General features: G+C 43.4%; 1 protein-coding gene across 3 annotated transcripts in view; it reads left to right on the top strand.

Moving 5' to 3' along the window:
- The window catches only part of LOC311052843 (IQ motif and SEC7 domain-containing protein 1-like), a 210,478-nt gene that overhangs the window by 179,417 nt on the left and 6,458 nt on the right, over positions 1–24,603 (top strand). For 2 of the 3 annotated variants that reach the window (XM_084068066.1, XM_084068068.1), the window contains 11 exons: positions 6,767–7,052; positions 8,615–8,947; positions 9,588–10,579; positions 12,277–12,438; positions 15,045–15,167; positions 18,015–18,181; positions 18,824–18,963; positions 20,849–20,878; positions 22,028–22,153; positions 22,972–23,071; positions 23,838–23,999. In XM_084068066.1, the coding sequence (XP_083924192.1) occupies positions 6,767–7,052; positions 8,615–8,947; positions 9,588–10,579; positions 12,277–12,438; positions 15,045–15,167; positions 18,015–18,181; positions 18,824–18,963; positions 20,849–20,878; positions 22,028–22,153; positions 22,972–23,071; positions 23,838–23,999 (2,621 nt within the window). Of the gene's footprint in view, positions 1–5,035; positions 5,402–6,766; positions 7,053–8,614; positions 8,948–9,587; positions 10,580–12,276; positions 12,439–15,044; positions 15,168–18,014; positions 18,182–18,823; positions 18,964–20,848; positions 20,879–22,027; positions 22,154–22,971; positions 23,072–23,837; positions 24,000–24,603 lie in introns of those variants that run through there. The other variant, XM_084068067.1, reaches the window with a different exon arrangement.

Below are 24,603 nucleotides of genomic sequence, written 5' to 3'. Positions count from 1 at the left end.
TTTTTTTTTTACGATATACATATACAGGTGTCTGTTGGCTAGGCTGAGAGAAAATGACGTCAAAGAACAAAATGGAGGGATATAGTATGTGGGCCATGTGCAGCAGCCCCCATGAGGAGAATGAGGTCACTTCCTGTCCCCAGTGTTTTTGTAGGTGATATGGGGGGGACGCAAGCCCCAGAGGACCTGTAGCTGTAGAGGCTATAAAAAACACTTTGTAATCCACAGAAAACTCATTTTACACAGAATTCATTCTTATGCCAGTAGTTAATATTATTATTTATTACTATTTCTTCTTCTTCTTCTTCTTCTAACGTTTGTGCCGCATCTTATGACCAATCCTGTGCCGTCTTGCTTCAAAAAACTTGATTGACATTGTCAACCAGTATAGGTTTTGCCCCTCCCCTTTCTTAGTCCACTTCCTCCTGGGTGCTTCTTTGTTTATTCCTACTAAACACCAACGCCACATGTTTAAGGCAGTGGAGAGATTCATTGTTCAGCGATGAAGCTGTGAACAAAGGTCACCCCGCCATGCAAACGATGGCATCTGCTTTCAGACTGCTGTGACTTCATTCTAAAGTTAAATTGATATGCTCTTGTCGCGTGGCGGTCGGAGTTGCTTGCCAAAAGGACTGACCTTCAAGCTAACAAGGTGTCACATCTATTGTCCCATGGAGTATAAAGTGAGCTTCATCAGTGTGACTCTGGCTGTGTGTCACAGTTTGCGTTGTCAGGTGGTTCGGAGAGATTCATCCTCATCGCCATGATGGGAACACAGGATGTATATAGTTGCTGTCGGGCAGAAACCACTTTTCGAGTTTTTTTCCCGTAAATTAATGCCCTACTTGATCCCACTATAGTGTCACACAAAAGTATCAAAAGTAGCAGATCCGCAAGCTCGAAACGACGAGTTTTGAGCTTAGAAAGAGAGAGAGAGAGAGAGGAAACTGTCCTTCTCTGAGGTCATCCTGTCAGGTCAGCTGATCAAGTTGGCGGGGAAAAGAAGAGAAAGAACGTGACTTTTGTAAAGCAGCAGATTTTTGAAGATATAATGGAGGATTTATGTTTATTTATGTACGTATTTTTCATTTGAAAATAGCAAAGCAGATCTGCAAGCGTAAAACACACGTTGTGTGAGCTTGTAGATCGTCTATTTTTGCTATTTTTCGCTCAAGGAAGTACCGTATATGGCAGTGGTTCCCTGGGTGCCTTTAGAGGGTTCTAAATTGACCCTTACAAGTCTGTAACTCTGACAGTAAACAAATGGAACCAAATGGACCCTAACGGGTCCATTTGGTTCCATTTGTTTACTGTCAGAGTTAAGGGGGGGTCCTTGAAATGTTAAAGTTTGAGAACCACTGGTATATGGGTTAAGAAAATGCAGTTCTTTTTTTTTTTACAAATCAAATCCTCGGCTGGTATAATTGGGTTATCGTACGTAAGCAGGGATCTCTGTGTGTTGCCCTATTTCAGCTCTCTGCTTGTCTGTACAACAACAAAACACACACTGTGTCTGCATCCAGCTCCCAGAGGGAGTCAGGTATAGCGTTCGTTTACTGTCAAGGTATTCTGTGTCCCTGTAACCTTAGCTGAACCTAGCGGTCTCGGCCCTGCCACAGCAGGGGGTTGGGGGGGGGGGGGGGGGTTGACTTAATGTGATCCACTTAAACCTAAACCCTACTGTATGCACTCTGAAGTCTCCCAGGGTTCTATAGAGTTCCAGGAAGAGTGTAAAAGATATGTATTTGGAAAATGGTCTGAAGTAATGTAAAGTACACAAGATTGCAGTGGTGTAAAGTGACTAAGTACATTTACTCAAGTACTGTACTTAAGTACAATTTTGAGGTACTTTTACTTTACTGGAGTATTTCCAATTGTCTATACTTTTACTTCTATACTCCACTACATTTCAGAGGCAAATATTGTACTTTTACTCCACTACAATTGTTTGAAAACTTTAGTCTCGCGCTGCGAGGCGTTGTGAGCTTGTAGGTCGGCTATTTTCGGAGAGTTGGCGTAGAATCGTAGATGGAAAAAGAGCGGACCAAGTACAGAGCCAACGGTCAAGTTGACTAAATATTGAGGATTTAAAATGAAAAATACACATTAACATGAATCCAACATATTAATAGAATAGATCATGTATGTCAAACAATTGTATGAACCTATCTATGAAATCTATGTAAAAGTCTAATTTGCAACACAGTTTTATACAATATAAAGTGTGTGGGGGGGTCCCTGCTTCATCTCTGTCCCTGCTAAGGGGTCCTTGGCCTGAAAAACGTTGAAGACCCCTGCTTTACATTATTAAATATTTTTAAAAATGTAACATGTTGGGAAAAAATAGCCAATTTAACATCAAGGCGCCCACTCTTCCGGTTACCCAACAGGCCTCCGTGTTTCCCCTCTACTCCAAATATCTCTGCAGAAAATAGCAAAGAGCAACACGTTGTGAGCTTGTAGATTGTCTATTTTCGCTGAATGTTCGCCCCCAGAACACAGACGCTAGGGTTCAAGTGGTTAACCATTCCAGAAGTGGAAAGTAACTAAGTACATTTACTCAAGTACTGTACTTAAGTACGCAATTGCCTTACCTATCATTTAGCATGCTGGTGCTTTGGCAGCGTTAGACTCAGGTGTTTACATAGTGTGTTGGATTCTCAAGTGTTTGTGTCTGCAGTGTGTGTACATAGAACTATTTAGCTCATTAGCGCCATGTTGAAACAACAGTGTTTGTATCTGAAGTGTGTGCATAGTTAGCCTACTCCACAATTAAATCCTTCTCTTCTCGGATGGAAGACGTACTGTAGTGAAGAATCTCCATATTTCAACTTTTTATGTTTTTTCTTTGTAAATGAATGCTCTACTTCAGTGGTTCTCAAACTTTAAAATTTCAAGGACCCCCCCTTAACTCTTTCATTGCCAGACTTATTTCTGGCTGTGTGGTCCCAGTGCCAGGATTTTGCTATTTTCTTATCTTTTCAAGTAGTCACAGAATATTCATATCCAGTGTGATTGATCCCCTGATGGTTGTTACCGTTGACATTTGTTGCAATTGATGTTTGAAAATAGCATGTTTCACTCAAAAATACATAGTAAAACACAGGAAAAAAAAATGTTTTCTCAGTTTATTTTTTAACATTGAAGTGAATGGAGCAGCAACTTTTTGGATAGCTTTATCTCCTAGTTCCTTTTTTTTTTAAAGTTTTTGTCATTTTCGTCATTGGCAGTGTGGGCCATTGCAGAATCGGACGGGAATTTTCGTCCATGGCAATGAAAGAGTTACAACAACAAAAGCCAGTATTAAGAATAACAAGTAGTACGGTAAAGAAACAGCTGTTTCGTGCTGTGTATACATTGTTGTCTCTGCACTCTGTGACTATTTACCTTGTTGTTTATTAACTGAAGATCATGCTTTCTCTGCTTATTCACATTTTTGGACGTGCAAGTCGCTCTGGATAAGAGCGTCTGCTAAATGCCTGGATTGTAAATTGCAATCGTACATTAATCATACGGTAGAATCCTTCGATGTGCTTTGTGAAGGTGCAGTGTGCATGTAATAGCTCCTACTTCTAAAGCATTATACAGTATTTGCATATAATTGATTTACGGCTGTACATTTATGTTGCATAATGTTTGCAAATGGTAAATGTTGCACTTATGTAGCACCTTTTTTCCAAAGCACTTTAAACGAGGTGACTTACATTTTCCCATTCCCAGCAGTTATAGGGGTACAGTGTCTTGCTCAAAGACCTTCCGATTCCCAAGTGGTTGCTTTCCTCTCCTGAGCCACTGTTGCTCCGTGTGTGTGTGTGTGTGTGTGTGTGTGTGTGTGTGTGTGTGTGTGTGTGTGTGTGTGTGTGTGTGTGTGTGTGTGTGTGTGTGCGCAGTCTTGGTTTGTATATAGTCAATGGCCTGTGGGTGTGTTTAAATGGTGCGTAGGTGTGTGATTGTATATAGTTTACTTCTGCGTTATATTACGTTCTAAATTACTACATAGAGACAACAGAGTTGTCTCTATGTAGTCATTTAAGTTAACATAGGGTGGGACAGCACAGCATCCCACTAGTGTTAATTCAAGTCTTGAGAGTATACACAATGTAACCAGGGGTCCATTTGGTTTCATTTTTACACTCTCTGAGTTACAAATGGATCATTTAAAACGGTGGATTTTACTGTGTATCGACGACTAGCCAATAATAGACTTAAGTACTCTGGTCAAACACATGCTTTACCCACCCTCAACCCTAACCTGAACCCTAATCCTTAACATTAACCCTTAATCGCTTTATTTGTCAATTTCCCTATGTTCTTACACTAGTCTAGTAGCCTGGCCCGCACATCAGAGACAGAGACAGTAGAGCGTGTAGACGTTCATTGCAACATTGGTGCTTGTTTCTCGCACATGATTTGGCAACACCAGAGCCCACGATGGTCTGCTTGTTTTTCATTTATGTGGCAACACCCAGATGCAAAAAAAACCCATAGCCACTTGCAGTGTAACATAAAACAACAAACCATCTAAAAAGCCTAATAAAAATTGAAAATCTATAATAAGGTGCTGTTTATGTATTTCAAAAGTGCAGTTACTGAACATCATGTCTAGTCAAGGCCAGTCCAATTCAGTTTAGGTTGAACTCAAACCCTGAAGCAGCAATACTATGATTAATGTTTACAATACTGTATTTCCTGGGCTTCTGGGCTCTATTCAACCGTCCAGGTTGCATGTCTGCTTTGCGTTCACTGCTGGCTGTAGCTGTTGAAGTGCTAGTTTAACTCAGAGAGTGTTAAAAAAAAAAAAAAAGGACTCTCCCTAACAGCTCTATCCAGAGTTAAAGAAACACTCAGGGTTATAGCAGCGTGTACAGTAGGTTGTCTGTTGAATGTTGATTTCAGACTCTGCAATTAAGGAAGTGGTTTGTGTACAGTGGACTGGGTGTGTCGGCTCACTATTCAAACACAGCATAATTCTTTTCACCCCCGGCCAGCCCAGCGGCAGTGAAAAGTGAAAGCACTGCACTATGACTATGACAGACATGCAGCATGCAGCCTCACGCCTCAAAGTGAATGGATTGAGCCATAATTCGGCCACTTCTGAGAGCTTGTTCCTGTTTGTGTTTTTTACTGGCGTTACTGCAGTAAAACTGGACTTTGTACCGCCCACGTGCGTCCCTTCTTCAAATATGATGTAACTGTTTGTTGGTCATTACTGATTGGCCCACCTCTTTGAAGTGGCGTATAGACTTTGGTTCCCTGGGAGAGAGCACCACCTCGGTGGCCTTCTGGACTTGTACAGAATGGTAGACAAGATATGGAGGAAAAGCTGGCATTTTTTAGAAAACAGGAGGTGGTCGTTGCGCGCAAAGCAGCGGCAGTTTAGCTCGGCCGAATGTACGAGTGAGTGAGTAGCCTTTTCAGTTTTGTTTAATGATTCTTTTACGGCTGTGTTTGACTGTCAAATAAACTGCCTTTCTCAGTGTGTGAGATCAGCTCCAAGTCAAATCTTCACAAACCTACAGTATTCGTTTAATTTATAGCCTATAAATAACAGCAGGCAGAATATATAACATATGACGTAACACGTTTGCAGTTCATTCTTCAAATTGTAATGATTGGAGACCCTCTTAGCTCCTATTATTAATCAACATTCATTCAGTGTTGACTGAAATGTTAGCCATGTATTTTAGAAGCAGTGGAATCAGCAGTTCTATGAGAAAAAAAGGCTGCATTGGCAAACTCTAAAGTTTATGACTTGCCGTCGGCTACGTAAGCTCTGTTTCAGGTCCATTTACATGTTTCAGAACCACAGATAGTTGCTGTTGTTTCTTTGCAATAATTGCACAAAATAATGGTCCCGTTTCCAGGTAACGGGTTGGTTTCCCCATAGAGCGCATGTGTTAATGGGCGTTCACTGTGCTTTGTCTTGAGTCATAGTATATTACGCACTCATCAGCTCATGTGACAGGAGACAGTCAAATCCTTTTGTAACTCTGAGAGTCTACACATTTGTAGACTTTCAGAGTTAAATTAAAGGAATAGTTCACCCAAAAAAGTATTTATTTACACACTTTTCGTTCATTTAGTTTATGATGCATTTTTGACGCGTTCCTAAGCCAATAATTTGATGACCAGGTGTATTTCCGGTAGGAGACTACTTTGAGTCTCCTACCAGATACATTAGCATCTTTACACCGGCAATAAATGGTGCATTTATATAGCGCTTTTATCCAAAGTGCTTTACACAGATTGTGCATTACATTCACCCATTCACACACACATTCATACACCGACGGTGGAGGCAACCATGCAAGGCACCGACCAGCTCATCGGGAGCAATTAGGGGTTCAGCGTCTTGCTCAAGGACACTTCAACACTAACTCTGGGGGACCTCGGGATTGAACTGGGAACCTCGCGGTTCTCATCCGGCCACTGCCGCGGCAATCAAATTATTGGCTTAGGAATGCGACCAAAAAAAAAAAAACTCCATGAATTCAATGCTTCATGGGGTGTGTAATCGATAGGAAATGAGAAATGATTTGGGTGAACTATCCCTTTAACAGCATTTGGCTCCGAGTGCACAAAAAGAAGGAACACAGACAGTGGAACATTCCCCTTGATGAATGATGTCTGAATCACGTCGGCACTTTGTCAACATCAGCGTCCCATCGTTCATTTTTAGTCTTCTGTGTGGGTGATTAATAATAAGCATAATTTTCCTCTCTCTCTCTCTCTCTCTCTCTCTCTCTCTCTCTCTCTCTGTGTGCAGTGTGGAGGGGGATGGACGGCCCAATGAGAGCGGCCCTTCCCTGGACGGCGGAGCCGGCGGCTACGGACGCGGCCCGGTGACTCACGGCTCGGCCATCAGCCCCGACCGCTTTGACGGCCCGCTGTACGGCCACGCCGGGGTCCAGCCCGGCCCCCAGAGGCCCCGTCGGGCCAAGCTGCAGCACTCGCAGTCCATTCTCCGCAAGCAGGCCGAGGAGGAGGCCATCAAGCGGTCCCGCTCGCTCTCGGAGAGCTACGAGCTCTCCGCCGACCTCCAGGATAAACAGGTGCTGTTGTTGTTGTTGTTGTTGTTGTACACGACACGACACAGACATACACCCAGATCCTCAGTGTTTGTTTTAACCCATTAAGACCCGGGAACGCATCTGTGTGTCATTTTTAGATGTCTTTGGCTATTCAAAAATAGCAGATCAAATCAAATATTTGCACAACTTTTCATGATTTTTCAAAAATAGCAGATATGAGCTTGTATATCTGCTATTTTTGAATAGCCCAACCAACGAAATCTAAAAATGACGTTCCCGGTCTTAAAGGGTTAACTCTGAGAGTGTACAAATGGAAAGAAATGGACCTGTATGGTTCCATTTGTATACTTTTGGAGTTACAAGTGAATAAATGAACACTGATAATAGTAGCCTGGCATGGCCAGACTAATATCACTGCGAATATATTAGTCTGGAATCTCTGTATAGAACCTGCATTTCCAAGGGGCGGTTTAAAAAAAAATCACACCCTGTGTGAAGAGGGTGGTGCCTTTGATGAGCCCCGTATTGACCCCCGTATTGATGTTGTCATCAATGTTTGTTTAGGACATACATATATACATACGGACACACAGACAAAGCCAGATATAGGGGTGGTTGGCACCACCCAAAAATGCCTCTGGTGATAAACCCGCCCTATGTTTGCATACTGTGGCCCTGATTGGTCCCCCACTACTTCGGAGGGAGTGAAATCCAATCACAACTGAGCAGTGCCAATAATACAATAATACATTTATTTGTATAGCACTTTTCCAAACAGGGCTACAAAGTGCTTTACATGTACATATAACAAGTTAAAAGAGCAGCAAGACAACCATAAAGAAGTAAAATCAGTGGCTTAAATAATGTTGATTAAAACATAATAACAGGGAAATTAAAATCGAATAAGAATAATAAAATAAAACTGACATAGGACGCAAGAACACAAAGAAAAGGACTTGTTTTCAGAAGTGATTTAAAATGTGACACAGATTTATCTAGCCTTAGATCCTCAGGCAGGGCCTTCCAAAGCCTTAAGGGGCCTGGGCAGCAAAAGCCTGATCTCCCCGGGTCATGAGGCGAGGGGACCAGGCAGCATATCTGAAATGTACCTGGGAGCCTCCCTGTCTTTGCAGGGCTTTAAAAGGCATCAGTAGAATCTCAACATATAATTTATTATGAAACCAGTGGAGAGACAGATGGGTGTGATACGGTCACGTTTCTTAGAATATGTTAGCAGTCTAGCAGCTGAACTCTGTACCAGTTGGAGATGGGATATATAATAAGCTGGGGATTTTTACTGTGTACAGTATAACACTCTCTGACGTCTCTGGCTGTTTCTAGCGGCGTTCCCATCATTCATTCAGTCTGTTCATACAGTATTATACAAACAGATGCTTTGTTGCTGCATTTCACCAGAAACAAAACAACTTTTATTTATGCCACACACAAATAAAAGTTGAAAACAACATCTGTATTTCTCTGGTTGAGTTAACTGCTCTCCTATCCTCCTTATCCTGTCACTGTGTCCCAAACTAGGAAAAAAAAGGTGGACCACTTCCATTAATTCATTGTTCTTTCTCCAGGTGGAAATGCTGGAGCGTAAATATGGCGGACGCTTCATAACCCGGCATGCGGCGCGCACCATCCAGACGGCCTTCCGCCAGTACCAGATGAACAAGAACTTCGAGCGGCTCCGCAGCTCCATGTCCGAGAACCGCATGTCCCGCCGCATCGTGCTGTCCAACATGAGGATGCAGCTGTCCTTCGAGGGCCCCGAGAAGGTCCACAGCTCCTACTTCGAGGGGAGGCAGGTGTCCATGACGGAGGACGGCTCCCCGCTGGCCCTGGTCCAGTCCGACTGCGGGGACATGGAGGGCCACCCGCAGGCCAACATGGCACCGCACCCGTCCTCCCAGGTACTGTTGGTTAGCAGTGGTGGAAAGTAACTAAGTACATTTACTTTGCAGAAAAAGCTGATCTACAAGCTTGTAGATCGTCTGTTTCCGCTATTTTTGAACATTTTTGAAAGTATGCAATTATTAACACTTAGCCTGCCCTAATTATTTCAGATTTTTTGCTGTTTTCTGCCAGAGATTTTTCATTGAAATTAAAAAAGTACTCAGGAGCCGAGATACAGAATTTTTAAGTTTTGAGTTAACAAGGAAGTGGATGGGAGTCTAAATCTTCGAAAAATCATATCTCCTTGGTCTTTGGGTCAAATTGATTTTTTTTTTTTTAAATTCAAATTTTTCAATAGAACGCATTTATGCGATCTTGGCGGCCAAGTGTGCTATTTAATAGATCGCATTTATGCGTGATTGGCAGGAATTGAGTTAAGTATGTGGCCTGTTTTAGCCATAGTGCATTACCGGTCATGTCAGTCATTTCTTTGTATAGTGAAGTTATTTGCCATATCTGCCCTGTACAATTTCCTGTCTACAAAGCCTAAAAGGCATTTTTTTTATTTTTATGTTCCTTTGTTTAATGCCAAACACAATTAAATCATTAATATCAATAACTAACATTCATTCATGATGGTGACCACCTTCCTCCCAGGGCGACCTGACGGACGCCATCACGGAGCTGGAGGACGCCTTCTCCAGACAGGTCAAGTCCCTGGCCGAGTCGATAGACGACGCGCTGAACTGCCGCAGCCTCCAGGGCGACGAGGGCCCCGACCCGGACTCCCACATGGGCCACGACATGGAGCGGGAGATGGGGCCCTACCAGGTGGGGAAGCCCCACCGCGGGGGGGCCGCCGGACGCATGCAGCACGACGAGATGCTGGCGTCCTACAGCGACGTCACCCTCTTCATCGACGAGGAGGACATGACGCCGTCCATCGCCCTGTCGCGGTCGGGCCAGGACCAGCCCTCCAGCACGGAGTCGGACATTCGGCTGCGTTCGGCCAACTCCTCCGGGGAGTACTGGCCCATCATGGACCCTAAGGACGAGGGCCGCGACACGGACACCAGCTGCCGCAGCACGCCGTCCCTGGAGTGCCAGGAGCAGCGCCTCCGCATGGACCACCTCCCGCTGCTGACCATCGAGCCGCCCAGCGACAGCTCGGCGGAGCTGAGCGACCGCTCCGAGCGCGGCTCGGTCAAGCGGCCGGCGCTCTACGAGCCCCACACGCACATCGTGACGTCGTCGCAGGCCAGCCCCAAGCACATCTCCCACGGGCCCCCGCTGCGGGCGGCGCCCCCCTCCTCCCGAGGCGGCGGCGGCGGCGGCGACGACGAGGCGCCCATGCGCCACCGCCACCGGCAGCTGGAGAGCCACCTGGCCATCAACGGCTCGGCCAACCGGCAGAGCAAGTCGGAGTCGGACTTCTCCGACGGCGACAACGACAGCATCAACAGCACGTCCAACTCCAACGACACCATCAACTGCAGCTCCGAGTCGTCGTCCCGCGACAGCCTGCGCGAGCAGACGCTCAGCAAGCAGACGTACCACAAGGAGACGCGCAACAGCTGGGACTCGCCCGTCTTCAGCAACGACGTCATCCGCAAGAGGCACTACCGCATCGGCCTGAACCTCTTCAACAAGTAGGTGGTCCGGAGCTCTTTGGCTGGAGCTTCATCTGTGATGTTAGTGTGAATGACTGAACTTCATATGCATGTCAATTTAACTTCATTACAGGTAGGGTAAGTGATTTTCTTTGTTTAAAATAAGTGTTAAACAGCTCTATGTTCTGATTGTATTCATTGCTATAGAGTGTTTGTTCAGTAACAGGAGTCTCCATGTCTCTCCAGAAACAGAAAATGCATTTTCAGGTCAGGATACCAATTTTATCCAATCAGGATAGAGAACTCTGGATACAGATTAAACAAGTGAAATTGGAAGTGTTGACACTGATAAATGAGCAGACAAAATTGGAACTGGAACACTATTAGAATTAAGGTGATAAAATGGGTACTCTCTCCTGATTGGCTGACATGTTGTCACCTACCTGAAAATGTATTTTGTGTTTATTAAAGAGCTGGAGAGACAGAGAGACCCCTGTTACTGAACAAACACTCTATAGCAATGATTACTATAACAATATAGTGCTTTAACCTTTTAACAAAACTTTTAGTTTTCACCTAAAAATATCATTTACGCTACCTTTAACCACTTAAACCCTATATGGTTGACCGGAGTCTCTCAGGGCTCTATACTGGTGTATTTTCTGTTTTCTGTTATTGTGGGGAAAGCTTTCGCAGGAAAATAGCCGCTCGACAAGCTCGTTGTGAGCTTGTCGATCAGCTATTTTCTGCGAAGATCTTCCACACGATAAGGATGCTGGGGTTCAAGTGGTTAATTTGACTTACAAGCCCGTAAAAAGGACTCCAGGGGGTGTTTCTTTGTTGTTCATTTATATTCTTAATCAGGGTGCTAATACTGAGAAGACGAATGAATGAATGAATTTAGTCCGCTTTACGTCATTGTTGAGCTGTGCATTTGCATATAAGTAAAACGTGTCCTCTTCATTTACCTATCCTAACCGACATTATGCTGTGTTCACAATGGCAGATACAAAGATACAGGCTACCATTATGTTTCAAAGGAAGCCAGAGACATGAAGATACAAAGCTACATCCATCGTTTGTAGCTGCTACAAAAGCTACGACAGCTACAAAAACGTTTATCTGGTTTCAACTTCAGCTACAACGATACAAAGCTACGAATATGCTGTGTAGCTTTGTGTGTCCCATCTTACAATGATCACTCCACATCATGCAAAGAACCACACATACTGTACAGCACCATTAGTGTTATACAAAAGACAGTAAGCAGCAATAGTAAGCATTTTTGTTGCTATTTGGTTAAAATGTGCACTTGAATTGTGTGTGAAAGACCTTCTAGTGCATCTAGAGTGAAAGAATATAAGCACACCTTGCATCTTCATATTTCAACTTTTGATGTTTTTTTCACAAATGAATGTCCTACTACGTCATACAGGAGTGTCATGCAAAAGTGTGCAAAACACACCACGTTGTGAGCTTGTAGATCTGCTTTTTTCCCCCACTGTTTTTGAAAGTGAAAGTTAGCGGTTAAGTCTATCTGTGTTTTTTTAATATAAATATTTAACCTCTGAATAAAAAGTATTAACAAGAGCTTGTGACTAAATAGTTACTATATTGAATCCAATGGAACACAGGTTTCTTTTTTTTTTGGTCCATTTCCTGAAAAGTAACGTTTTTTTTGGACACCCGACAGGGACGATAACATCATGCTTGTTTTTGGGGTTTTCCGTTTTCAGGAAGCCAGAGAAAGGCATCCAGTACCTGACAGAGAGAGGGTTCGTTCCTGACACGCCCGTGGGTGTGGCCCACTTCCTGCTACAGAGGAAAGGTTTGAGCAGACAAATGATCGGAGAGTTCCTCGGCAACCGACAGAAGCAGTTCAACAGAGATGTCTTGGAGTGAGTATGATATCTGATTTAATCTGAACCACTGAACCGCCCTGACTGACTCCACTCAACCATATATTGGGTTTATAAGTGGTTAAGCCTGATACTTCATTATACAATGTATACTGGAAATAGCCGATCTACAAGCTCATAAGCTTGTACATTGGCTATTTGTGCAATTTTGTCATTTATTTTTGACTATATGAGATGCCCAAAAGGCCAAAATAGGGCTGCCTGGTGCACTTGCGTATGTGGTAAGTGCACTTACCATATGTGGTAAGTGCACTTACCACATGCTTCCTGTGAGTTGCATTGACCCGGGTTCAAATCCAACAATCTTTGTTTCTACACTCTCCTGTCTAATAAAGCAATACAAATGCCACAGAAAAAAATATTTCTTAAAGACGGGGTGCCGTGATTTTCAGTGATCCCCCCCCCCCCTAAAACATAATCATCAGGTATTATGGTTATACTAGGAGGAAGATTTTTTTCAAAAAAGTGTACAGAAATTGTTAAAATTAAGTTTTTATGTGGACACACCTCCAGTTCATTAAGTATACCTGGTTCTCACCTTAGCACCTCCTCCACCACCTTAGCACCACCCACCTGTCCTAGTCCCTCCTCCTCCTCATACCCACACCTGTTGTGTTATGATAATAAGGGGGAGGGTATGTTTTTACTATGTCACTAAAGTGCTGTTTCTCTATTGGCACGTTTGACCCTCAAGGTTTCAGCCTCCAGGTAGAAACTCAAAATAGTCAGAGAAGACATAAAACACCATAACAACACCACCAGGGGGCTTAATGAAGTTCTATCAACCTCATAGACACATGAAAAACAGAAAAAGTGCAAAACCATGGCACCACCTCAGGGATAGTTCACCTCAGGGATAGTTCACCCCCAAAATGACCCTTTTTCTATCGATTACTCACCCATGGAGACTTGAATTCATGGAGATTTTTTAAATTATCTCATTCCTAAGCCAATAATTTGATGAGCGGCGGCGGCTCCGGTAGGAGTGAGTCGGAGACATTAGCATCTTTCCGCCGGTCATCAAATTATTGCCTTAGGGATGTGACAAAAACAAAAGAATCTCCATGAATTCAAGGCTTCATGGGGTGTGTAATTGATAGAAAAGAAGTCATACTTTGGGTGAACTATCCCTTTAAAATAATTTGCATTTACAAGTGTGGGAAATGACAGGGAAAGAGTGGTGCTGTTTGGTGGCACTGGGAGCGGATGTTGTGCCCTGGGGCCGCGGGGGGGGGCGGATGTTGTGCTCCCGGGACACCGTGGCCTACTGTCATATTGAAGGGAATTTAATAATAGAACTAGAGATGCAGAGTGAGTCACAGTCAGAGCAGGAATCTCCCCCCAAACTCAACTCATGAAGATGCTGCAGGTGATAGGGAATTATAAAGACATAAAATAAGCAAGGGATAATGCATGGGGAGGTAGTCATTATTGAAATTTAAAGCCCGACAGGGCGATTAACCACCGAGGCGCAGCCGAGGTGGTTAATCGCCCTGAAGGGCTTTAAATTTCAATAATGACTACCTCCCCATGCATTATCCCGCTTATTACACGGCTACTTAATAAATACATAAATACATTTACCCAAAAGTAACAACAAAACGAAGTATTTCCTTGCTTACGGCAATGAAAGTATTCCATAAGTATTGGGCTGGGCGGACAAGTTCGCCTCGCAAAAACAAATGACGAAATGGAAAAAAAACTCGCCCCAAAACACACTCGCCCCCCATTCTATTTACTGCCGATTTGCCTGTAATACCGCCGGATTTGCCCCGGGGCGACTGTGTTTTGGGGCGAGCGTTTTGGTATTCCCCCGTTGTTGTGCCACGATAAACAAGGAAGCGCAGTGGATCAAATAGAATGACTTCTCGGTTATTGCATCGTCTATTTCTCACTTCAAATGTTTTCAAAAACATTCTTGAGAGCAACGTTTAGTTGTAAATGACATTGTTTGTTTGTTTACATGACTGTCATGTTGGATAAAGCATAAAACCAAGCAGCACAGGTTGACATGAGCAGGTGTTCTGAGTCTCTGATTACACAGCGGTCCGTTATAGAGCTCATCGGTCATTATCCAGAAATAATGACCGACCAATCAGAATCGAGCATTCAACCAAGCCGTGTAATAAAGGAAAATAAACTCCCTGCATGCTGAGATGCCTACATTTTAATTGTAACTGGGATGTATCAAGATGGCGGGAAGTCCCTAGTTAACCTCACATGCACACAGATCTAATCTACAAATACAATCTGGTACACAGCTAGGATTCATCCTTTCAAATGTTGTCCTTCTTGTGTTTTTGTACAAGATCAAATAATTGGTTCAGAGGAGGAAGCTGCAGAGATCAAACCATGCACTGTTTGTCTGGTCTGGTCCCAGTGTTTGTGTTCTTCTTCCTATCTAATCTCTTCATCTCCTCCTCTCTCTCTGTGTGTGTGTGTGTGTGTGTGTGTGTGTGTGTGTGTGTGTGTGTGTGTGTGTGTGTGTGTGTGTGTGTGTGTGTGTGTGTGTGTGTGTGTGTGTGTGTGTGTGTGTGTGTGTGTGTGTGTGTGTGTGTGCGTGCGTGCGTGCGCGCACACTGCAGCTGCGTGGTGGATGAGATGGACTTCCAGGGAATGGAGTTGGACGAAGCTCTCAGAAAGTTCCAGAACCACATCCGTGTTCAGGGAGAGGCCCAGAAGGTGGAGCGGCTCATCGAAGCCTACAGGTCAGAGCAGTGCTTCTCGAGGTGGGGTCTGGGGAGCCTCCCAGGGGGGTCCAGCTGGTTGATTGGTAACTCATGGGGTCCATGGTAACTCGTGGGGTCCATTATTGGGTCCATCCCCGGTACCATTGGGTCCACAGTTCAAATATGAATGAAAAAGTGTGAGAATCACTGGTTTACAGCTCACATTGATTGGGTGTACCAAACAAGACACAACAGATGTGCCAATTAGTATGATAATGAGGCTGAAGAGTATACATTCTGCAAAAACACATTGGAATACGATTTGTCTGTGCCCCCCCCCCCCCACACACACACACACACACACACACACACACACACACACACACACACACACACACACACACACACACACACACACACACACACACACACACACACACTTCCCCCTTTGGATCAATACCCTAACCTATGGCCTTCGTTATTGGTTGCTGAGTTCTGTAAATAAGACATGAAACCGATGTAACATTACATGCAAGAACATTGCACAACATACATACAATACATACATAGGTACATACTTACTACATACTTATACTACACACACACACACACACACACACACACACACACACACACACACACACACACACACACACACACACACACACACACACACACACACACACACACACACATGCATTGTTAATGAAGTGAAGTACGTGTCCCAGATTCCTATAACATCTGTGTGTAAACAATGAGTCTCCTTGACCTTAAAACGAGGCTACAGTTGCTGGAGCCAAATGCCCTTTGGCATGTGACCTGAGTGTACACATTAATGGCTGTTGTGTATCTGTTTTGATACTCAAATGTATTGCCTCTCTATCAATGTGTATATACAGTATAGAGTATAGTATCCAAGATTATACATTTTTGTCGTGTTTTTCCATCGTTTTTTTGTTTTCTCTTCAATTCAGTTCAGTTTCAGTTTGATTCTCCAGCTGGTTTGGTTGTTTGAAGTTTATTTATTTATTTCAGTATTTCAGTTTCAGTATTAATTTTAGGGTTTTTTTGAACAGGGAAGTTCAGTATAGGTATTACAATACACACACTACACAACTGACTCACAGTCATGTCTCAATGAACAAACTGTGTGAACCAATGCTTCCTCATGCTTGCTGTGTTGACAGATTTGATCAATAAACTAAAGCTAAATACCTTTTCTTATATTTTTGTTATAACTTTGTAAGTACACAATATCGTTATTTTTTTCGTTCGTTTTTCTATTTATTTAGTCTTTTCAAGAAACTATTTCTTTTTTTCACACCTAGTTTGAGTTTTTGGTTTAGTTTGAGTTAAATCTAATAACCTTGGTAGTAAGTGCCTGTGGCTGTGTTTACTACTGGAGCATCTGAATGATTTATTGATACTTGGAGGCAGCCTGTGGTTGCATTACTGTAGCTTGAGTAAACGTAGCAGGTTCTCACGCTATGATGAAAACACATGACGGAGCAGAAATATCCACTGACTGCATTTTTAATTAGCCACTTAACTCTTTGAAAAATCATGGAATATTTTACGTGAACGGCGTCCACACAGAGATTGCCTCATTACACGCGCGCGCATCTCCGGAGTCTCTGGAAAAAAAATATATCCGCACGATAATCCATTGCACAGCTGTGGCTTGTTGAATGTGCCTTGTTGACTGTAAAGCAAGAGGAACGGAGATATAGGGATTTTACTTCCGGGTCAATTCCGGGTCTGTCGTCATCTGGCAGTGAAAGCATCATTCATAAGGTAGTCAACATCGTCATATGGTGGAAAACCAACGCTGAAAAGCTCCAACACGTCTAACACGTCCTGGCACTGTGGACTGAGGGCCAACGGACGCGTCTAGACGTCCACGGCAATCAAAGAGTTAAGCCTTATTCACAAATATTCAAAAATAGCGGATCTACAAGCTCACAATACATTCCAGATGTGACGTGAGCTTGTACAGTGGATGCCATTTTTAAAAGACTTTCGAAGATTTTAAAATTTGAATTGGGTTCGGTTTAAAGAATTACACATCATCACCTCTCGTCGGATAATCCGGGAACCCATTCAGTGTTGTTTTTTGCCTCATTTTTTTGTGTAGAAACAGGAACTCGGTTTGGCTCCTCCCCTTTTTCAGTCAACTTCCTCCCGGGTGCTTCTGTGTTTATTCCTACTAACAACTACACGTTTAGGGCAGTGGTGCTGAGAGATTACTCATCGGATGACCCCAGTCAACTAAGAATATAGGGTTTAAGTAGTTGATGTGTCTAATTTGTACCAGTATGAACATACATGGGCAACTGGCGGCCCGGGGGCCACATGCGCCCCCACCTTCACTTAATGCGGCCCGATTATCGGAATACTGATATATTATTGATTTAAGCTGTTACAATTCCAAACATGCAAACATGACCCGTATTTGTATTGAAGTTCATAAAGTTAACTTAAGTATAACTAAATTTGAAATTAAACACAAATGTTACTTTTCAGGATTCCAATTCAAAAATAGCTAAAAAGAATTCAGGATTCCAATTTAAAAATAGCCAAAATAGCAGATCTACAAGCTCAAAGCGTGCCGCACTGCGACGCGTTTTGAGCTTGTAGATCGGCTATTTTTGCTACGTTTGTGACATAGAATGGCGAAGTAACTTTACGAAAAAAGTACAAATACAGAGATAAGAGGTGTCTACCCGACAATTATGCAATGTGGCCCTCTGGAGTCAGTGTGGAAATATAGTGGCCTTCTCCATCATCAAAGTCGCCCGCACCTGAGTATGAACATGATTCATAATGAGAGCTTATGATCAGACGCATAACATCGTCCTCTTGTTTTTTTGTATGGTATCTTTTTAGTCAGCGCTACTGCATCTGTAACCCTACGGTGGTGCGGCAGTTCAGGAACCCCGACACCATCTTCATCCTGGCCTTCGCCATCATCCTCCTCAACACGGACATGTACAGCCCCAACGTCAAGCCGGAGAGGAAGATGAAGCTGGAGGACTTTGTGAAGAACCTGCGAGGTAAACGAGAGTCAAAGCCTCGTTCATACTTCATACACCTCGCAAGTTGTTGTTATGTTTGCAATGTATAGTCTATTTGTGACTTAACTCGGAGGGGGGGGGGGGGGGGGGGTGTTAGGACATTAGTTAATACAGCATCACTGCGAGCTTGTACATCTGCTATTTATTTATTTTATTCTGGAAAATGTTTCAGATAGGGGTCCGCCGCCAAATACGTATTCATTTGGGCGTCCTAGGCACGAAAAAGTTTGAGAGTTCCTGGGGCGGTACCAGAGTGAATATAGCGTCACAATCATTTAAACCATATTTTATACTTTGGCTATTCAAAAATAGCAGATGTACAAGCTCATAGCGTGGCACCAAGTGACACGCTATGAGCTTGTCACTTTTTTTGAAAAATCTTGAAGGTTTGTGCAAATCTTTGAATAAATCTATATTTTTTAAAGCAAACATTTTTAACTCAAATCTTTGCTTCTGGGGGTCCCCCCTGGCACGAAACATTTTAAGATGGGGGTCCGTGGCCACATATATATGATTTTGGGTGTCCTTGGCACGAAAAAGTTTAAGAAGTACTGCACTAGAGTTCATGTGGTAAAGAAGAGCATTTCACACATAAACACACTACTCTCCCCTGTTGTGAAGGTGTGGACGACGGTGAGGACATCCCCAGGGAGACTCTGATCGGCATCTACGAGAGGATCCGCAAGCGCGAGCTGAAGACCAACGAGGACCACGTCTCCCAGGTGCAGAAGGTCGAGAAGCTCATCGTTGGAAAGAAACCGGTGAGTCTTCTTCAGTGACGTGACTGTCAGTGTTTTTGTTGCTATAGCTTATCCCTTCCTGTCCACCTTTTTTTGATAGCTGCTAGTGTACTATGCCGATATATCAATGTTGGTTACTTGTCATTATGTACTGTATCTGTTATTTAGATTTGTTTTTCTTTGACCACAAATGTTAAGAATGTTATTTAGATAGTATGTTGTTTAGACAGATGCTAGGTTTGATGTTTACCTGGTATTCTAGTTTCTTTGAGCCACGACTACATTGTTCTCTGCAGGCAGTGGTGGAAAAAGTACTAAATTGTTTTACTTTAAAGTATCAATGTATGCAATGTAGAAAGACTCTGTTACAAGTCAATTTACTTGAGTAAAAGTACAAAAGTATTGGTATCAAAATGTACTTAAAGTACCAAAAGTAAAAGTACTCATTATGCAGAATGTCCCATTTCACAAATTTCAAATGTATAAAATGGATAAAAGAAATCCTTTGAAAATAGCAGATCCCAAAGCTCACAATGCGTCGCATCGCGACGCATTGTGAACTTGTAGATCTGCTATTTTCAAATGGCCGAAATGTATATAGGGCTGAAGTGGTTAATGTATGTTTTGTAATAATAATCAAAATCTACAAAGTGACTACTAAGTAAAGTTTTCAAATAATTGTAGTGGAGTAAAAAGTACAATATTTGCCTCTGAGATGTAGTGGAGTAGAAGTAAAAGTACTGAAAATTGGTAGTAGTACTCCAGTAAAGCAAAAATACCTCAACATTGTACTTAGGTACAGTACTTGAGTAAATGTACTTAGTTACTTTACACCACTGCTGTCAGGTTAGGGCAGTTGTTGAGACGCACGTCAACTTTGGTTGAACAGAAAAAAGGTTGATTTAGAACTTCTATATAGTCGAGTTGTCGTTTCAGGGGATGGATTATTCCTTTACGATCCTGAATAGCTGGACTCTGCTTTGCGCTGTAGCTTATCGTATGATGACCGTCCCCCCGGTCGAGTATAGAATCAACAGAGTTTCTACATTCTGAATGATTTGTTATGATGAGAAATATTCCTGTTGGGAGTCCTGTATCTGAAGGGGCTAATCTGGACTCTTTTCTGTCTGTCCTGCTCTGTTCCGGTTCTATTTATATTCTCTCTCATGGTCTCATAACACCATGCAGTGGTGTGTCATGCTGACTTGTGTCAGGTTTCATGTCGGATATTGGACATATTCTCGGTCACACTATAGGTCCTATCTCCTATATGTGACTATTTACCTTGTTGTTTTATGACTAGAGTCCATGCTTACTCTGCTTATTCCGATCCCGCACTTGTAAGGCAAGTGTAAATTGAACCAATGCAAAGCATGAAAAAGTGCTTCTGACAAAACCAGCTAACTCCATTGGATCCTCAAACTTTCTGCTAAACCAGCACCAACCAGCTTTCTGCTAAAGTCCACCAAAGGGGGGTGGAGCTAGCTGGTTTTGATGACTCCAGGCTCCACCCCCTTTTGACCTCCAACCTCATTGTGTCTGTGAGCTTGGAGGTCCATTCAGCTGTTCTTATCAATGATGAACAAAACCACCTATCTCCACTTTTTGTTTTGTTTTTTTCATTTCCTGAGAAATGAACATTTTGGAGTTAGCTGGTTTCTGCCCCACGACAGCAGAGATATCATTTTGCGGGTCCTTGACATGAAAAGGTTTTTAGAAGCAGCTGTTCTAGATGGCTCGGCCCCAAGGTGCTATGCCATGAAATGTCAGGGGGATTTTTTTTCTCAAAATGTCATTCTGACCCTGGGGTGTTGTTTTGACATCCTTCTTCATAACTCTTACAGAGGACATTGTGAGCATGCAGCCGTGCATAAATATATAACCCACTCTTCTCTTTTCCTTTCAGATTGGATCGCTACATCATGGACTAGGATGCGTAAGTAAACTAAATTACTCGTCATTTTGGGGGTCCTTGGCACGAAAACGTTTGAGAACCACTGCTCTTTGTGGGTATAAAGTAACAAAGCTTTACTTGGACGTGGTGCAGACAGAGAGAGTCAACACGTATAAATTCCTGAGTGGCATTGAGCTGCACTGGGGCGTGTTGCAGCGCCAGGCTGCACTGCAGATGGCCGTCTGTCACATGCAGAACAGAAACAGAACACAGGCTGTTAGTCATGAAGAGCTAGCACACACACGGAACTGTCTCCACATGTATAAAACATCCATTTTCTACTAGAACACTTTCATTATGCGAAACAATGACACATGTGAGCACAGCTTAAGTACCGCATAGGCATGAGTTATGTGTTCTGTTGAGCATTGACTTGATGATCTGACTTTTATAGCGACGGGAGAGAAAATGAATGAAACCTTTTTAATGTGACAGTATGAATCGGTGTTGTATATTGTAACATCTCCCCACTGTGGCCATCATGGAGAATGCAAGACAGTCCTTAAAGGGATAGTTCACCTTATTTTCTATCAATTACATACCCCATGAAACCTTGAATTACCTACACCAATAATTTGACTCAATGGAGACTCTTTTGAGTCTCCGCCAGTCATCAAATTATTGGCTTAGGAATGCGACACAAACAAAAAAATATCCATGAATTCAAGTCTCCATGGGGTGAGAAATCAATAGAATAAAAGTTATTTTGGGGGTGAACTATCCCTTTTTAAGGGATGCGATCGATAGGTTTTCATGTCGTACTCGGGATTCGAAACCGCAGCGTTATAGAGACCAAAATGTCTACCACTCTTCCAAGAGGGAATCTCATTGGCCAATCTGGCTTGGCCAGGGGAGAGATATTGCGCTTATGAACTTCAGGCAGTACTACTTGGGTCTAGACGTCTCGATGGAAGAGTAGAGAGACCACCTGCAACCTGCAATGTGCTAGTTATATTGTATTGACACACACTTATCAAACAGATTGGTTATTAAAATAACGTTTTATTCATTCAAATGAATTCCAGATTGCAGCTTTAACTCCTAGTAACAGGGAGGCTGACGTGTGTTTCTTATTATGACTCAGTGGACTGAGGTGTTGGTATGTGTGTGTGTGTTGCTGTGTGCCTCTAGGTGTTGTCGCTGCCCCATCGCAGGCTGGTGTGTTACTGCCGCCTGTTTGAAGTACCAGACCCCAACAAGCTGCAGAAACTGGGACTGCATCAGCGGGAGATCTTCCTGTTCAATGACCTCCTAGTGGTGTGTTCTCCTCTCCTCTCCTCTCTCTCTCTCCTCTCCTCTCCTCTCCTCTCCTCTCCTCTCCTCTCCTCTCCTCTCCTCTCCTCTTCGTGAGGATATCGCAAGTGGGCCTCCAAATTATTGGCAATACACTGCCATTTTAATGACATGAATATTTTGAAAACAAATGTAAGAACTTGTGTTTCTTTAAAACCTTGAAAAGAGAGTTTTCATCTGACACCTTGTTAACACGTTCAGTGCAAAAAACGTAATATTACGTTTTTGCGAATACACCCGTGGAGTGCTATAATCGTAATATTACGTTTTTTCAAAAAGAGGGCGCTCTAACGCAACTTAGGAATGATCCTAGGACCCTTTAAAAGGCAATGGACGGATGTGACGTCATCCCCAAAAAACGGACGTGCATCCGCCCCAATGATGGGATCTTAAGAAAAAGGTCCATATCTCCATATCTTTGTACAGTGGTAAAAAAAAAGGCATTTTCAACGGGTGATCTCAGACACCCTTTGTTTACACCGGGTCCTTGTTGTGGCTTCTGCAGCTCTAAAAAGATCGCCAATAAACTGTAAAAAACGCTGGCACTGGCTGTATCCTGTTTTAAAAAACCTCTGGTACTCAATGTGTTAAGTGGTCAGATGGGTGGGCTGCGAATGCTTTTGAGATTTTCAAAGTGGACCCTGATCCAGAACAGGGTTAAAACCACTACTCTATATACTATCTTTATAATATCTTACTGTAGTGTATTACTGATAGCGACAGTCAATGCGTCATCATCATATCAACTCTGTTTCTCACGCCTGCTTTTCTTACCAACTCAGGTAACCAAGATCTTCCAGAAAAAGAAGAACTCGGTAACCTACAGCTTCAGGCAGAGCTTCTCCCTGTACGGCATGCAGGTCCTTCTGTTTGAGAATCAGTGTAAGTCTCTTCTCCTCGCTCGCTCACCTCCATAGAGCTCCCAGTGTGTGTTTACAAGCAAACCGTGCAGCGCTCTGGATTTAGCTCCGTCACACATCTTAACAGACATGAGAAAAGTCAAGCTGATGGACTGTGACTGTGTTGTTTACGCTCCAAAGACTTCAGACAGACTTCTCACAACATGTCTTAGCGTTTGTCGTGATCGATGCACCACGCAGTGTTGATTTAGACAGCACATTTTGATTTAGTTTTAGTCAGTCATTTGAATAAGATTCCATTTAGTTTTAGTCATATTTTAGTCAACTGTCGACTAAATCTACAGTTGATTTAGTCGACTAAAATGTATTTTGGCGGTGCCTTGATGGCGTCTTAATGGATGATTTTACACTTGGTTGTATGCTGACCATAGCAGATCTACACGCTCACAACGCGCCGCGCTGCGACGCGTTGTGAGCTTGTAGATCTGCTATTTTCACCTTTCATCTGCTAACACCCGAACGCAACCAAGCATAAATTGACTTGTCTTTTAGTTCTACTGGATCTCTTCTCCGCTAGTCCCTCCCTGACATTTAAATTGTCTATAGTTTTAGTCATCATAGCTTAGTTCTTATTTAGTTTTTGTCAGTGAAAAAAGGGAGTCGACGAACATTTTTTGTCATAGTTTTAGTCGACGAAATCAACACTGGTACCATGTGTTAATCTCTCTCTCTCTCTCTCTCTCTCTCTCTCTCTCTCTCTCTCTCTCTGTTAACCCCCGTCGGTGCAGATTACCCAAATGGAATCAGGCTTACATCAGCCATACCAGGTGCGGACATCAAAGTCCTCATCAACTTTAACGCGCCCAACCCCCAGGACCGCAAGAAGTTCACCGACGACCTACGGGAGTCCATCGCCGAGGTCCAGGAAATGGAGAAATACAGGATAGAGTGTGAGCGGACCCCCCCCTCCCCCTCCCCCTGTCTCCCCCTCCTCCTGTCTGCCCGGAGCAGTGTGAAGTAGAGTAAAGTAGAACCAGGCCAGGCTCTGTTTATGTGGGAGAGTGTTTACACAGTCCACAGGACGCCTCCCTGAGGGACGGCAGTTATAGTGAGCACCGGGCACACTGTAAAATCCACAGAGTGTACAACACACCTCATGGAACCCTTTACGGGTCCAGATTTGACTGTGCAAAGACAGGCTCTTCAGTCATGGCAAAACTGAACAGAATGTTGGAAAAGATTCTTTTTTTCTCACTGTGCGTGCGTGCGTGCGTGCGTGCGTGCGTGCGCGGCTAGCGTGGCACCTAGTGGGCGAGCCGTCTTGATGTGTGTGTGTGTGTGTGTGTGTGTGTGTGTGTGTGTGTGTGTGTGTGCGCGCGCGGCTAGCGTGGCACCTAGTGGGCGAGCCATCTTGATGTGTGTGTGTGTGCGTATGTGTGCAGCTAATCTCACAAACCACTCGTCCAATCAGATGCATGTTGCTGCCAGTAGGCTTGAAGGAAGCAAATCTACTTATTATTTTTGATTTATTTCCCATAATAATTCATAATGTCA

Source organism: Gymnoscopelus microlampas, assembly GCF_963454915.1.
Source record: "Gymnoscopelus microlampas genome assembly, chromosome: 10".
Taxonomy (NCBI): Eukaryota; Metazoa; Chordata; class Actinopteri; order Myctophiformes; family Myctophidae; genus Gymnoscopelus; species Gymnoscopelus microlampas.
Note: the sequence above shows the minus strand (reverse complement) of the source record. Positions and strands in the feature narration are given on the sequence as shown.